Here is a 15,236-nt window from a genome sequence, read left to right on the forward strand (position 1 = left end):
TTCAAATATATTGATTTCAATTACAACACAGAATACAAAGTGTACAGTGCTCACTTCATATTTATTTTTGAACACAAGTATTTGCACAATGTAAAAAAAACAAAAGGAATAGTATTTTGCAATTCACCTAAGTAGTGCAATTTCTTTATCATGAAAGTTGCACTTACAAATGGAGAACTATGTACAAAAAAACTTGCATTCAAAAATACAACTATGTAAAATTTTAAACCCTGTAAGTCCACTCAGTCCTACTTCTTGTTCAGCCAATCACTTAGACAAACAAGTTTGTTTACATTTGCAGGAGATAATACTGCCAGCTTCTTGTTTATAATGTCACCTGAAAGTGGGAAGAGAGGTTCTCCTGGCACTATTGTAGACGGTGTTGCAAGATATTTGTGTGCGCGAAGCACTAAAGATTCACATGTCCCTTCATGCTTCAACCACCATTCCAGAAGACATGAGTCCATGCTGATGACGGGTTCTGCTTGATAACAATCCAAAGCAGTGCGGACTGACACATGTTCGTTTTCATTATCCGAGTCAGATGCCACCAGCAGAAAGTTGATTTTCTTTTTTGGTGGTTCAGGTTCTGTAGTTTCTGCATTGGAGTGTTGCTCTTTTAAGACTTCTGAAAGCATGCTCCTCATCCCTCTCAGATTTTGGAAGGCGCTTCAGATTCTTAAACCTTGGGTCAAGTGCTGTAGCTATCTTTAGAAATCTCACATTGGTACCTTCTTTGCGTTGTGTCAAATCTGCCGTGAAAGTGTTCTTAAAATGAACAACATGTGCCAGGTCATCATCTGAGACTGCTATAACATGAAATATGTGGCAGAATGCGAGTAAAACAGAGCAGGGGACATAGTTCTGCCCCAAGGAGTTCAGTCCAAAATTTAATTAACACTTATTTTTTTTAAATGAGCATCATCAGCATGGAAGCATGTCCTCTGAAATGGTGGCCAAAGGATGAAGGGACATACGAATGTTTAGCATATCTGGCACATAAATACCTTGCAATGCCAGCTACAAAAGTGTGTGCAAATGCCTATTCTCACTTTCTGGTGATATTGTAAATAAAAAGAGGGCGGCATTATCTCACTTAAATATAAACAAACTTGTTTGTCTTAGCAATTGGCTGAACAAGAATTAGGACTGAGTGGACTTGTAGGCTCTGAAGTTTTACATTGTTTTGCTTTTGAGTGCAGTCATGTAACAAAAAAAAAATCTACATTTGTAAGTTGCACTTTCATGACAAAGATTGCACTACAGTACTTGTATGAGATGAATTGAAAAATACTATTTCTTTTGTTTATCATTTTTACAGTGCAAATATTTGTAAGCAAAAATAACATACACTTTGATTTCAGTTATAACACAGAATACAATATATATGAAAATGTAGAAAAAATATCCAAAACATTTAATAAATTTCAATTGGTATGCTATTTAACAGTGCAATTAAAACTGTGATTACTCGTGATTAATATTTTTTATTGTGACTAATTTTTTTGAGTTAATCGTGTGAGTTAACTGCAATTAATCAACAGCCCTAATAATAATTAGTTGCCCAAAAGATTTATCAGAGTTAAGGTTGCCCAGTGCTGCCTTGTGCCATTCCAGAATGTCAAGTGAACCTATACTTAAACCTCTTAAAGCAGGAAATGTATGGTTAACATAGCACAAATGTAAACCTCTGAAAACCAGAAGGTACAAAGTTAAGGTACACATCAGCCCCACAAAATAAACCTAACTCTGCCCTCTGGAGCTGGAAATAACCACTGAGAATGGTTCAGTAAGGGTGGTGCCATATTAAGACGACATGAGGAACAACAAAGGGTATGTCTACACTGCCTGTCGGATCAGCAGGCAGCGATCGCTCCAGAGGGATTGATTTATTGCATCTAGTCTAGACATGATAAATCAACCCCCGAGCACTCTCCTGTTGACTCCTGGACTCCACTGCCATGAGAGGTGCAGGCGGAGTCGACAGGGGAGCGGAAGCAGTCGACTCACCGCGGTGAAGACACCATGGTAAGTCAATCTAAGTACGTCGACTTCAGCTACATTATTCACGTAGCTGAAGTTCCATAACTTAGATATATCCATCCCTCCAGTGTAGACCAGGACTAAGAGAATGTGCCATTATTTGTACTGTGTTGTATTCCACAGATTGGAATTCCAGCATGTATCTGCATGCACTCCAAGTGCCATTCATGGTGTTAGGTGCGGCTATACCGAATAATTGAGTTACTAGTTGGAGCAGGTTAGCAGAGTTGTCACTGTGATAATGAAGAGAGATGTTTGTATACCTTGAAGGATCAAGTATGCCTCATTTCTGCACTGAGTTCTGTACATTGTTAAAGCAGAAGACCACAGGGATGTTTTCTTGCCAATGGAGATTATCAGCTGTTAATTGTGGATATGACAGTGGTCTCCAGGATGCAGTGAGGTGTAAGTAAAGGCAAAATACCAAAAGGAACCCTTCCTCAAGGCCTAAGTGAAGGAGTGTTAACATTTAACAAGTCTGGGGTGGTTTGTTTGGAGCAGGCTCAGTGTTTGAGTGTAGGCCAGGCGTAGGTAGTTCCCGTTCTTACGGCAATATTCTGCCATAGCAAAGAGAAGGTGTTAGACTTTATCCTACATTCTTCATATGCTCTGTTCCTGAAGTGTCTTGTGGCATCAGAAAGGGTAGAGTGCTAGTACGTGTATTATAGGTGTGTTGGGGTGTCACTTAACGAAGTCATAAGGCAGTGCTGGGTAACCTTAACTTTGCATTAATAATGATTTTTGGCATGTTTTAGTGGGGGTTGAAGTGGGTGCACAAAGGCACAACAGGTTGTGTGTGTGCTGGCAGTAAAGGGAACGTGAAGGACTGATTTCGGTATGTGTTTTTGTGGAGTAGGTTGTCCCTGTATGGCATCTTTTGGTTCTACTCAGTGTTTATGTGAGGGTACATTTACCCCTCAAATTAAGGTGCAATTGCAGCATGGGCAGGTATACACTAACTTTAATCTAACTAGCATGGATAACAATAGCAGTGAAGATGCGGCAGCAAGGACCCCAGCAGAGGCTAGCAATTGCAATATGTACACCAGAGCTCCCAGCTGACTTGTACCAGGTGGCCAGCCCATGCTGAAACCTATGTTGCCACGTCTTCACTCCTTTTGTTACCCATGCCAGCTAGATTAAAGCTCGCCTGTGTATGCCTATCCATGCTACAATTACATTTTAATTTGGGTGTAGATGTATCCTGTGTGTTGTAGACATAGTTCAGCCCAGCGTGTTGTGTGGCACCTGTATGAGAGGTAGTTAAAGGTTGGGTATAACCACTAGGTCCTTGGGAATTGCTGAAACAGACTTAGTGGGTGTGACTGGTGTTTTTACTGACTGTATAGTGTACTTGCCACTGAGTGGTTTGTTTGGCTTCCTAGGTCCATTTCAAGAGAACGTTGTATTCACCAGTGGCATTCTTTGCCTAAGCATACCTGTAGTTGTAGTATGTTGCCTGGAAGCATTTGAATTTTCCCTGTAAGGACAGGGTCCTCCTACTCCCCCTTAGATCTGAGTCCTCCAAATTCCTCCCGTCTGCACAGTAAGCTCAGTTTCTACACACTCCCTCTACAAGACATCCCACTATCAAGCAAACTTGCTTAGGAACACTTCCTATAACTGATGACACATGGGGCGTCACCAGTCATCCAAGGTAATCCTGGATGAGTGGAAGGGGGCTCACGATCTCTATTGGGGAATGGAGGAAGTGGTTCTAGCTATCAGACTGCTCCCCATCCCCACAGTCAGCTCCTGAAGCTTCTGCAACCTCCTCCCCAAGTTCCTTATTACTAGGATGACCATATTTTTTCCTATGCTGAATACGGGATACCTGCTAAAATTACTCATATTCAAGCGAGTTGAACGGCAATCAGTCAGAACTATGCAGTACAAACGTTTAAATTAACATCAAGTTGATTGAGCCCCTGTTAAAAAGAAACACTGTGTAGTTTGATTCTTTTTATTTACCTTCTAATCTTTAAGGCTTTAGGGTTCACAGAGGGAGAGTTCACACACACACTTACTTCTGTACACCTCTCACACTCCTTGTTCCTGGAACTGTGGTCTTCCCGATGCAACAGGTAGTGGCGGAGGGCACATGTGGTCACATTCCATTTTCTGCTAGGGTTCACACCAGAATGTGGCCAGTAACAGCCTTTCGGCACTGTGCAGGAGGGAAGGAATGGGAGCTGCAGGAGCGGAGGGGAAGGGGAAGGGCTGACCTGGCCCATATCTTTGCAGAGCTCATCTCTTTCCCCCGCCCCTTCCCTGTGGCTGGAAGCAGCTTGTCCCTTCCTGCCCACACAGTATCGAAAACCAGCTGACACCTTCAGGCTGCTGCTGGCCACCAACTTAACCCAGCTGCCTCCTGTCCCCCAGCTACAGGGTGGGCAGGAAGGGATTAAGCCCTAAGGATGCATTGTGCATCAGGTCCCAGGGAACCTGATTGTAGGAACTTCAGTGAATCCCACCAGAGATGTGCCTCAGCAGGAGAGGGTGCCTAGGCAACAGAGCAGGCCTGTGCTCCCTGGCAGCAGGCCCAGGGCTGGGGGAGGAGTGCGTATGTGAAGAGGGTGCTAAACCCCTGCCTAGGGGCCTGCTGTGGCACCTGCAGGGTTGAGGCGTGAACAGGCTGAAAATCGCTTCCCCACCCCCTCTCCAGAGCTTAGCTGATGGGTGGAGAGGCTTCCCCGTGCCAGCTTTGTGCGGGGCTTTGGCACATGCAGGGCTCAGCCTCTCCTGGCCAGCGCACTGGGCCGGAGGTTCTTGGGCTTTCCCAGGGCACCAGCCCAGCCAGAGGCAATGGGGGAAGGAAGGCGCCTGCTGGCCATGTTGTTGGTGAGCTGAGCACTCCGACCAGTGGCTGGTACTCCACACAGTACTCCCCACAGCCTTGCACACCCACCCCCGTTGTCGGCCACTGGACCCCTGCACTCACTACTCTTAGGTGGAAGGCTGGTGAGCAGGGATCCGGCCAGCAGCAGGACCCACCAGTACCGGTGGTGGAGAGACAAAAGATACGGGACAATTTGCCCATTTTTTAAAAAAAAGTTGTGACACTCGCAGGAAGGCTTAAATATGGGACTCTCCCTTTAAAAATGGGATGTCTGCTCACCCTACTCATTACACCTCTGTACTTCACAAAGAGAATCCATTGGGTGCTCATGGCCTCCTTTCTCTCGGCCACATCCCCTGCGAGATACCCAGGAGTTCCTGCACTATCCTCAGAATTGGGTTCCTGGCCACTTTCAACCCTGAATGCTTTAGCCTCATCCACTAGGTCCTTATTCTTATCCTCCAGGGCATGGTGAATATCACATTCTGCTTTTTCAACCATAGTCTGAACATTAGGACAACCCCAATCAATCAAACACTATTTTAACTGCCTCCCTCCACTCTGGAAGTAGCCCATCTGTAACAAGCTCTGGGGAGCCTGGATCACCATGGGCTGGATTATTCGTGACTAGAGAATAAGCAAGAAAAAGTCAGTCACTCTTCATATTCTGCAGAGGGCTCCTTATGCTTCTGCTTAACAGCACTGACACTGGTGATTGCTCTGTCAGACCCAAATAAAACTCAGATAATCTAACACACAGGGATTGACCCATATAGCCCTGTGGAATATGCAGCTAAACCCCAGAGCCAACTCCTTTCTGCAAAATTCTCTCCCAGTCCCCTCTAATCAGTTCACAAAATACAACCTGCTCCCTAGTTTTCATAAGCCACTTTAACACTTCCTCTAGGACAAGGACCTATTTCTTTCATTATAGTTGATATCTCCTCTGGTGAAAGGTTTTTAAACCTTCACCTCTGTATGTGTATCACTCTGATTGTTTTGGACTGTGGACATGATTATAAACTCCATAGGGTCATCTTTAGAGTCCAAATTGCTCAAGGAAGGAAAAATGGATTCTAAGGATGTAGAGTTTCAGACGACAATATTAATGCCTCTCTTTCCAAAAGTTTCACTGTCTGATTAAGAGTGCTTGTCAGTTCTGTACTCTCCAATTGCACTGCTTCTAGCTGTGCTTGCAGAACACCATACTGCTCCTCGAGAGGTTCACATTCCTGAGCTCTCTCAGTCAATACCTCAGAATACTTAACACACTTGTAGCTCAGCGACCTTGTCTCTCAGGTTTATATTTATATTTTACATTCTAGTTTCAGGGATTCATTTTGTTTCACAAAAGCTCTGGCTGCTACTATCAAACCCTGAACCATCACAGCTTTTACCCTTTTCTTAGCTAAGGAAGTTGCTTTCCAGCAGATTAGCCACCTCAAGTGGATTCTAGCTTCCTCAGATGTCCACCACCTTAAGAGGACCCACATTATGTAGATAATTATCTACATAGATCACCAGTGACTCCATTGTCTCTTTAAAATGCCTTAAACCCCTCAATACCCTTAGGTAATGGTCCCTGGGATACTGGCTGTCAGCCCAATCTGCAAACTTCCTGGCTTGCCAGAATATTGGATTGGGGTTCACTTACTCAGCAGATGGATCTAACAAATATTTATTAAAGCAAAACACTCATTGAGTAGTGATCAATTACTCACGAGTGGGAAGCTTATCAGGACGATCTCATCACATTCGCCTCCAGCACTGGACAAAATAGCTTTAACCTCCATTTTTTATGCAAACTTATTTATAACTTTTTGTCATCTTTTCTTGCACATATATATTAGTCTGTCAGTACAGGTTTAGAATTAGTTCAAACCAGTCTTTTCTAGCTGTTTAAAAAAGGAGTACTTGTGGCACCTTAGAGACTAACCAATTTATTTGAGCATAAGCTGAGTGAGCTGTAGCTTCCTTTTCTTTTTGCGAATACAGACTAACACGGCTGCTACTCTGAAATATAGCTTTTCAGTTACTTCATCTTTTCTTGTTCTCTCAAACATGATTACTGTGCGATTTCTTACGCAGATGCAACACTAAACATGATTATTCTGCAATTTTTACACATACGCAGTTCTACTTACGCTTACACTATTAAATGTTATCATAACAGTCTCTTAAAATCCACAGCAGACTTCTGTCGGGCCTAAATGCGTCTTCACTCCTAACATACTGAACCTGTGCTCTGGGAGTCTGCCAAAAGTATCCCATGGACCGACTTCCTTTGTCCTCTGAGCAGTCAAGTTTGGTGGACAGTCAAGTTTTCCCACACTGCACCATGAACAAAGGGCTAAAGCAATCATGTTTTAGGAGGGTGCTAGGAAATCTGGGATATGAATAGTTGGACTCAAGCCCTTATAATGCAGTGTAGATGCTGGAGCCTTAGGTTGGGAACCAGGGGTCAAAAATTCCTAAACTGGATTTACAAATGAGTGTAGATGCTCATGCCAGAGGTTAACTCAAATTCTACATGCCCTGTGCTTACATTGCAGCGCAGACATACCCTAAGAGACTGTGCCATTGTTTGTGTTGTATTCCACAGATTTGCATTCTAGCATTTAGCTCCACTGATTTTTGGGTGAGAGGGGAAGGGTGGGCTGTATTTCAGGAACTCTATGCTCAAACAACCCCACATTTGGGCCACTAATCTTACTCCAGCCCCTCTCATGCACTGCAATTTTCAAGACAATAGAAGGAAGCACATGAATTTAGAATACTCAGAAAAATCAGCTGTTAAACAGCAAGTTCATGTTAACCTTAACTATAATGGTGTTGCCACCCCATTATAACAACTGTAATTATGCAAACTAAAATAAGGGTAAATCAGATTTCAACGCAAAAGCTAATTCCTTTGACCATTGTACAGAACTGCACAATTGCCTAGGGGTCTTATGTGGCTTTTTTGTTGTGTCTTACTCCAATTCATCAGGTACTGACCGCTGGTAGAAGACAAAAGATTGGATTTACACGATTGACCAGTACTCTAACCAAGAAAGATAAAACCTGTGGAAAATTAGTCCTAGGTGGTGGAAATGCAGCAGACATTATATAATCTGTGTAAATACTAAGACTGTGGGCTTCTCTGCATTCTTTTCTACATGCCCAAGCATCCATCTGAGTAGTGACAAAAGCAGCAAATGCAAGATTTCTGCTGAGTAAGCATATTTGGAAGGCACCTGCAGCTGGAATTGCAAATTGCGTGCAAAGAGACTTTTCAAACCACATAAGACTTCAGGTCCTTTTAAAAGTCCCCCTCCAGAAACAGGTTTACAACAGTAAACTCATTTCTAAGAAGTCATTGCACAATTTCTGAATCTAACTGCACATTAATGGTTTACTACATATTTTAATTCTCGTTGGAAGCAGTGTACGTAACAGAGGATTAAAAAAAAAAAAACAGACCTTTTGGTTAGAACCTCTCAAAAGCATACCAAAGCCTGCAAATCCTCTGAAAATGTCCCCTAATCCATAGGATGCAACTCTTTCTGTGCCATCACAACTTTTCTTTTCCTATATCTTGAGGAAAGAGAGAGCACCCTTGACCACCAGAGCACCATGCATCTTTAGGGGAGATGATGTACTCTCTTTAAGCAGCAGACTTTCACACATGTCTCTTCCCCCCATAGCCCTCCAGCCATTGAACTTGTTTGGATAAAACCTGTGGGGTACTCTACGTGCTAACTGGCAAGGTATCAACAGGTAAAGTGCCAGATTCTCTGCTGTGCTTCCATGACACTATGTTTAAATCTCCTAGGCTCAGAAGCCCCAGAGTGCACTATCCTCAGTGCAGTGCAATACTTCTAAATGGATTTGACACCAAAATTAAGTATTGGTGATTAGTTCTAGGATCAAACTTTTCAAAACATCTAAAGGTTTGGGTTTGATTTGCTTCAAAGAATAGGAAATTGTTCAGTCTGATTCTTATCTGCTCCTAACTAATCCAGCCAGCTCTAATTATTTTTCATTTGTTTCCATGTTTGTTTTTGTATTAAACAGCATAAAATAAGAAAATATGCATTTGCATGCTGAAGTTATATAAAAATGTTCTGAGAGCTTCTAGTATCAAAAATGTTATATAAATGGTATTATCTTGTTATTTTCTGGATTGTTTTTAAAAATATCAAGTTAACATTGTTGATTATTTCCAGCCCTTTGAAATAGAACACTTAAAAAGAACATTTAAACCACTCTATATGGCTGGAGACAGACAAGGATGGGCAGACTGTGACAACTAGAGAGAAAAGAACCAGGAGGAATTCCAAACAGCCATAAGTTTCCAATCCTTGCTGTGTCCTCAGTGTGGAAACTACAGAAGATATCTCTGACCATCCAGCTGTTTGATTGGAACAGAGAGATGTTCGCCACACACCTGTGGATGACTAGTCAGTCCAACCTATAGGAAACATCAAGCATGTCCACAAAGAGATATCCAACCATTCAAGAATACAGACAATACTGGTTGGAGATTCTATATCAAGAAGAATGGGAAAACATTTTGCAAAAGACAGGCAGACAACAGAACAGTGAGCTGTCTTCCAGGAGCCAAGACACGAGACATGACTAAGATTGCACCGCCTTCTGAAGCGTGTGGGGAAGTAAGAATCTGATGGTGATGGTGAATATGGATACTAATGATGCTGCCTCACAGGATACCTCACAGATTACAGATGACTTTAAGGGAACTCGGAAAGGTGCTGAAGAAGAACGTCCAAGTGATCTTCTTGGAGATCCTTCACTCCCAGGACAGGAATTAAGAGAGAAGATTCTGGAAGTGAACCACTGGCAAGGTAACCAGTGTCAGGTGGAGGATTTTGGTTTTGTGGAACATTAGTCCACCTTCTGTGGGAAGAGAAAAGTTTGAATGGCTTCCATCTCAGTAGCAGGGAAACCAATCTTCATGGAGACAGGATGGCTAGACTATTAGGAAGACATAAAATTAACAATAAAAGGGGAGGGTGAAAAGAGTGGGCAAAAGAGGAGGGGGACTAGTACTATGTCAAAAATGGCATTACCGGTTTCCAAGCTCCTGACAACTTGGAAACAAATGATGTTGAATGCTTATGGATCAATGTTTTAACTGATACATTACAAGATGGAGTGTTAGTTGGTGTCTGCTACATACCACTAAATCACACTAGAGAATAAGATGACCTATCTATAAAGCACCTGTTCATTATGTGGGTAGGAAAAAAAGCTGCACTACCATAGACTTCAATCTGAGTGACTGCTGCCAGTATGACAATGAGGACATGGAGGACTTTTACATTAGATCTCATCTTGACAGATAAAGAGGAATTGATCACAAAACTAAAAATTAGTGGCAGCATATGTACCAGTGATTTTGACTTGGTTACACTTGCAATAGAATCCAAACCAAAACATATATACTTGGTGCTTTAAAATGGTCAATTCATAAAGCTGAAAACAAGTATAAGCAGATCAACTGAGAGAAGGAATTTAAACCAAAAAAAATGTCAATGTTAATTGGGAACTGTCTCAGAACATTTTACTAGAGGCCCAAACAGGCATGATCCCATAACGGAGAAAAAAACCAATAAACCTGGCTTACAGGAGAAGTGAAAGCAGCTCATAATTTTATATAAATAAATAAAACAAACGGAAGAAAGAAGTTGATGGTGATGAATATAAATCAGAAGCTAGCAAAAGGACCGAAAGAGAAACCTATGGCAAGCAGAGTTAAGAACCATAGGAATGCTACTGGTCCATTATTAAATGAAATGGTAGAACTGTCAATAATAAAGCAGAAAAGGCAGAACTGTTCAATAAATATTTCTGTTCTGTATTTGGGAAAAAAAGTCAGAGGATATATTCAGATCATATATTGTGGATGAAATACTTTCCTTTTCAACAGTCACTACAGAGGGTGATACACAGCACTTACTGAAGCTAGACATTTTAAAATCAGCAGGTCTGAATAACTTGTATCTGAGAGTTTTAAAAAAACTGACCACGAAATTCTGTAGACCATCAGCATTGCTTTTCAATAAGTCTTGGAACACTGGGAAAGTTCCAGAGGCCTGGAAGAAAACTAATGTGTGCCAATATTTAAAAAGGATACCTGGAAAAAGCTGGATAATTGTAGACCCATCAGCCTGACATAGGTCCCAGGCAAAATATGGGAATGGCTGTTACATGACTCAATAAAGAATTAAAAGAAGATAATGTAATAAATGCCAATCAACATGGGTTTATGGAAAACAGACCTTGTCAAACTAACTAGCTTTTTTTGAGAAGGTTACAAATTTTGCTGATAAAGGTAATACTTAGGAGTATTGTAAGTCATTTGACTGGGTATCATGACATTTTGAAAAAGAAAATAGAATGATACAAAAATCAGTGTGACACATTAAATGGATTAAATAGTGGCTAACTATTAAATCTCAAAATGTAACTGTAAATAGCGAATCATTATCGAGTGTTTCTAGTGGGTCCGGAAGGGATCAGTTCTTGGCCCTATTCTATAACTTTTTTTTAATCAATTATCTGGAAGAAAACATTGCATCATTACTGATAAAGTGTGCATATGACAAAGATTGGAGAAGTGGTAAATACTGAAGATGACTGGTCACTGTTAAAGAGCAATCTGGATGGTGGGTGCAAGCAAACAATACACATTTGAAATGCAGGCAAATGTAAAGTCACATCTAGGAACAAAGAATGTCAGCCATATTTATGGGAAGGCGGAGTCTACACTGGGAAGCAGCGACTCTGAAAAGGATTTCAGGGTCCTGGTGGATAATCACCTGAACATGAGCTTCAGAGGAACAGCCGTGTTAGTCTGTATTCGCAAAAAGAAAAGGAGTACTTGTGGCACCTTAGAGACTAACCAATTTATTTGAGCATGAGCTTTCTCATGCTCAAATAAATTGGTTAGTCTCTAAGGTGCCACAAGTACTCCTTTTCTTTGAACATGAGCTGTGGCCAAAAAGATTAATGTGATTCTTAGATACATAAATAGGGGAATATCAAGTAGAAATAGAGAGTTTATATTACATCTGTATTTGGCACTGGTGCAACTGCTACTGGAATACTGTGCCCACAGTTTTGGCATCACAATTCAAGAAGGATGTTGATAAATTGGACACAGATTTTTAGAGAGTCATGATATTGCCTTCTGACCTTAGTTTAACCTCTTGCACATTGCAGGCCACACAATTTAGCTCAACCACTCCTTTAATCGACCCTTAACTTCTGGCTAAGTAACTGAAGACCTCACATCATGATTTAAAGACTTCAAGTTACAGAGAATTTACATTAGTTTAAAACTGCAAGTGACCCCGTGGCCCATGCTGCAGAGGAAGATGATGGTGAAAAAGACTGTTCAGAGGAGAACCACAAGAATGTTTAAAGCACTGGAAAACATACCTCTCAGTGATCGTCTTAAGGAGCTCAATCTGTCTAATTTAACAAAGAGAAAATTAAGGGGTAAGATGGTCACAGGATCTATATGGGGAGCGATCTATAAGGGAAATATAAATTCGATAACCGAGGGCGCTTCAGTCCAAGAGTCAAAAATAACACAACAAGATCTAATTTCTGGAAGCTGAAGCTAGCCAAGTGCAGACGAGAAATAAGGTACAAATTTTTAAACAGTGAAGGTAAGTAACTATTGGAACAAATTTACCCAGGGTTGTAGTGGATTATCCACCAATGGAAATTTTAAAATCTAATCAAGATTGCATGCTTTTCTGAAACATATGCTCTAGTTCAAACAGAAATTCAGGGAAGTCCTATGGCCTGGGTTACACAGGTCAGATTAGAGGATTATAATGATCCCTTTTGATTTTATAATCTACAAAACTCTTAGCGACTAGTGTCATCCATTACCATTTGCCACTGCCAAATTCCTTATTTTCCTACACTAGATTTAAAAATGTACTGTAAGTCTTGGAAATGAAGAGATATATAGCTGCACATAGTTTAAAAGAGGAACAATAAGATTACTTACCACATGAAGAATTTTATTTTCTGTTTCGTATACTGTGCAATCCTATAGCAAAGAAAAAAAAACCATGTGTGAGATTTAAAATGTTAGCCCTACACACATGAACTATTATTTTTCTTTTTAGTAATAATTTAACACTTTACACTGTTAGAATATGTCTCTTGCATTCACACACACACACAGAGCGAAGTCATCTCTCCAGGCTTTACATGAATGTCTAAAGGTTATTCTGTTTTCTCTGGGAAACTTCACTGCAGTAACTTCTCATTAACCTTAGGGATCTATTCTATTTATAGGGCTATAGTTTTTGTTCTTTGTAATGGGAACTATGCACCTGTATCGGGGGAAAAGAGATCATTAATATAAGCAGAGAGATGTACGCAGAAATGCACTATCATGTAAATGTTAGTGACCATTTAGACCTAGACAGACATGGCCTAGTCCTAAAGTTCTCAATCAGGCAAAAAAAAGTTGACGACTTTAATACTTTTTCTTTAGTAAAGACTATAGTGTCAGGTCCCCAGCCAGTGAGTACCCCCCACCCCGCCCACTTTTTATTTATTTATTATTAAATATGTACCAGATGGCATGACTGAATGATGGGAAGACAAGGTATTTCAGGGAATAGACATAATTTTTTAAGTCTTGTTTGACCTTCACCAGATTGCAGGTACCATATTTGACAATCAGGGGTCTTCTGCTTTGAGCTCAAATGCATTATATATCACAACAAGTTTGTTATATTTTTGGACATTTACAAGTGAAAAGGCAGATATCCCATCTTGAGTTATATTTACAGATTTCTGTGAAACAAAAGCAGATTATTATTGTTATTCATTATTTATATTAACATAGCTGCTAGGAGCCCTTGTCAGGGACTAGGATCACATCTTGCTAGGCACTATTCAAACACTGAACAAAAAGATGGCCCCTGCCCCCACGACCTTATAACCTAATTATGTCAAAGAAACTCATACCACAGATATTATAGTACAATATAAAAACCACCCCACATTACTTCTAAGGTCAGTTTTTCAAAAAAAGCCATAATTTTTTTGCCCATCGTTTTGGGTACACAAGGGTTTCTCAATCCTTTTTCTTAGCAAGAACTACATTTTAATAGAGAGATTGTCTCACAGATAATTCTTCACAAACCACAGTAAGTATCTAAGCTTGAGTTTAGCATACAGTGAGGCAAACTATGTTGGAAAGACATGTGACGCTGCTGAGATAAGAGTAATCTATTTTTATGTACTTATTACTGTTAGGGACTCTTTTTAGTGGCCTCTAATTTTGCATTTAAAACTCAATCATTTGCTCCTGGAAAAGATAAAATGTGTGTGAAAACATATTTGTTCTTCCAAATCTAGCCCTCCATCTTCTATGTGGTTTGTGCATATTAAAACTGTTTTTGTGAACAACTGGTCTTTTGCAAAAGAAATATTTGTGAAGGCAAAGTTGTGGGCACACATTTAGATGACACACTTCCTCTACTTAGAAAATGTTGCTCTTACAAGTCAAAATGTAGCACAACCATACTATCTTATGATTGATGTAACCTATTTTATTCTGGAAAAAAAAAGAAAGAAAATCTTTAATGCACTCAACCATAAACATAGCACAGTGGAATTACTTGCACCTGGATTTGTGATGCTCTTCATTTAGAAGAGAGTTGCATTTCTCTGTCATTTCCCTGACAGCAGAGATGTTATGGTTTACAAAGCCAGCAGGATTTGCTCGCACTGGAATTGAGGTTGCCACTGAAAATAGTGACAACAGGGATTAGTTTTCATATTTCTTGTTGACAGATTTTTTTTCTAATAGAATCCATGAATTCTCCACCATCTTATTTTAGGGTAGGTGAAATGCTGACCCTAATTAAACTACTTGGCATTGCCTCTTAAATGGTAAATGGATAGGAAAGAAGGGGACTGTCAGCTTTATTCAGTGCAAAGATGTTATAATTGCAAATGACCACAAAGAGGTAAATAAAATGTACCTATTTATTTTTTGGGTGGATGGGAGTTGCTTACAGGAAGAGAATAGATTATCTTGGATATGAAAAGGAAATAAAGATCCTGTATAACTGAACAAGAGACAGGAACATTTTGGAAGGGCTTGTGGAGCCTCTTCATGGATCAGAAACAGTTGTAGTCCCATCACTTAGGGCCCACAGAAAGGAGCAGGCTTCTCCTTCCCAAGGGCTAGTGCAACATGTGCACACATCAGGGATCAGGCCCCCTAAAGAGCAATCCCTCCCCAAGCTCCCTGTGACAGAGTGGCTCCATGTTACTCTAACAAATGCCTGAACACCACAATCTGGATCAA

At 40.7% G+C, this 15,236-nt stretch overlaps 1 protein-coding gene across 1 annotated transcript in view; it reads right to left on the reverse strand.

Annotated features, from left to right (window-relative positions):
* LOC140917643 (connector enhancer of kinase suppressor of ras 2-like) overlaps positions 1–15,236 on the reverse strand; it is a 463,215-nt gene that overhangs the window by 309,423 nt on the left and 138,556 nt on the right. Inside the window, exon 5 of the mRNA XM_073360900.1 lies at positions 12,912–12,953. Within this exon, the coding sequence (XP_073217001.1) occupies positions 12,912–12,953 (42 nt within the window). The remainder of the gene's footprint in view (positions 1–12,911; positions 12,954–15,236) is intronic.

This window comes from Lepidochelys kempii, chromosome 9 (assembly GCF_965140265.1).
Source record: "Lepidochelys kempii isolate rLepKem1 chromosome 9, rLepKem1.hap2, whole genome shotgun sequence".
Classification (NCBI taxonomy): domain Eukaryota; kingdom Metazoa; phylum Chordata; order Testudines; family Cheloniidae; genus Lepidochelys; species Lepidochelys kempii.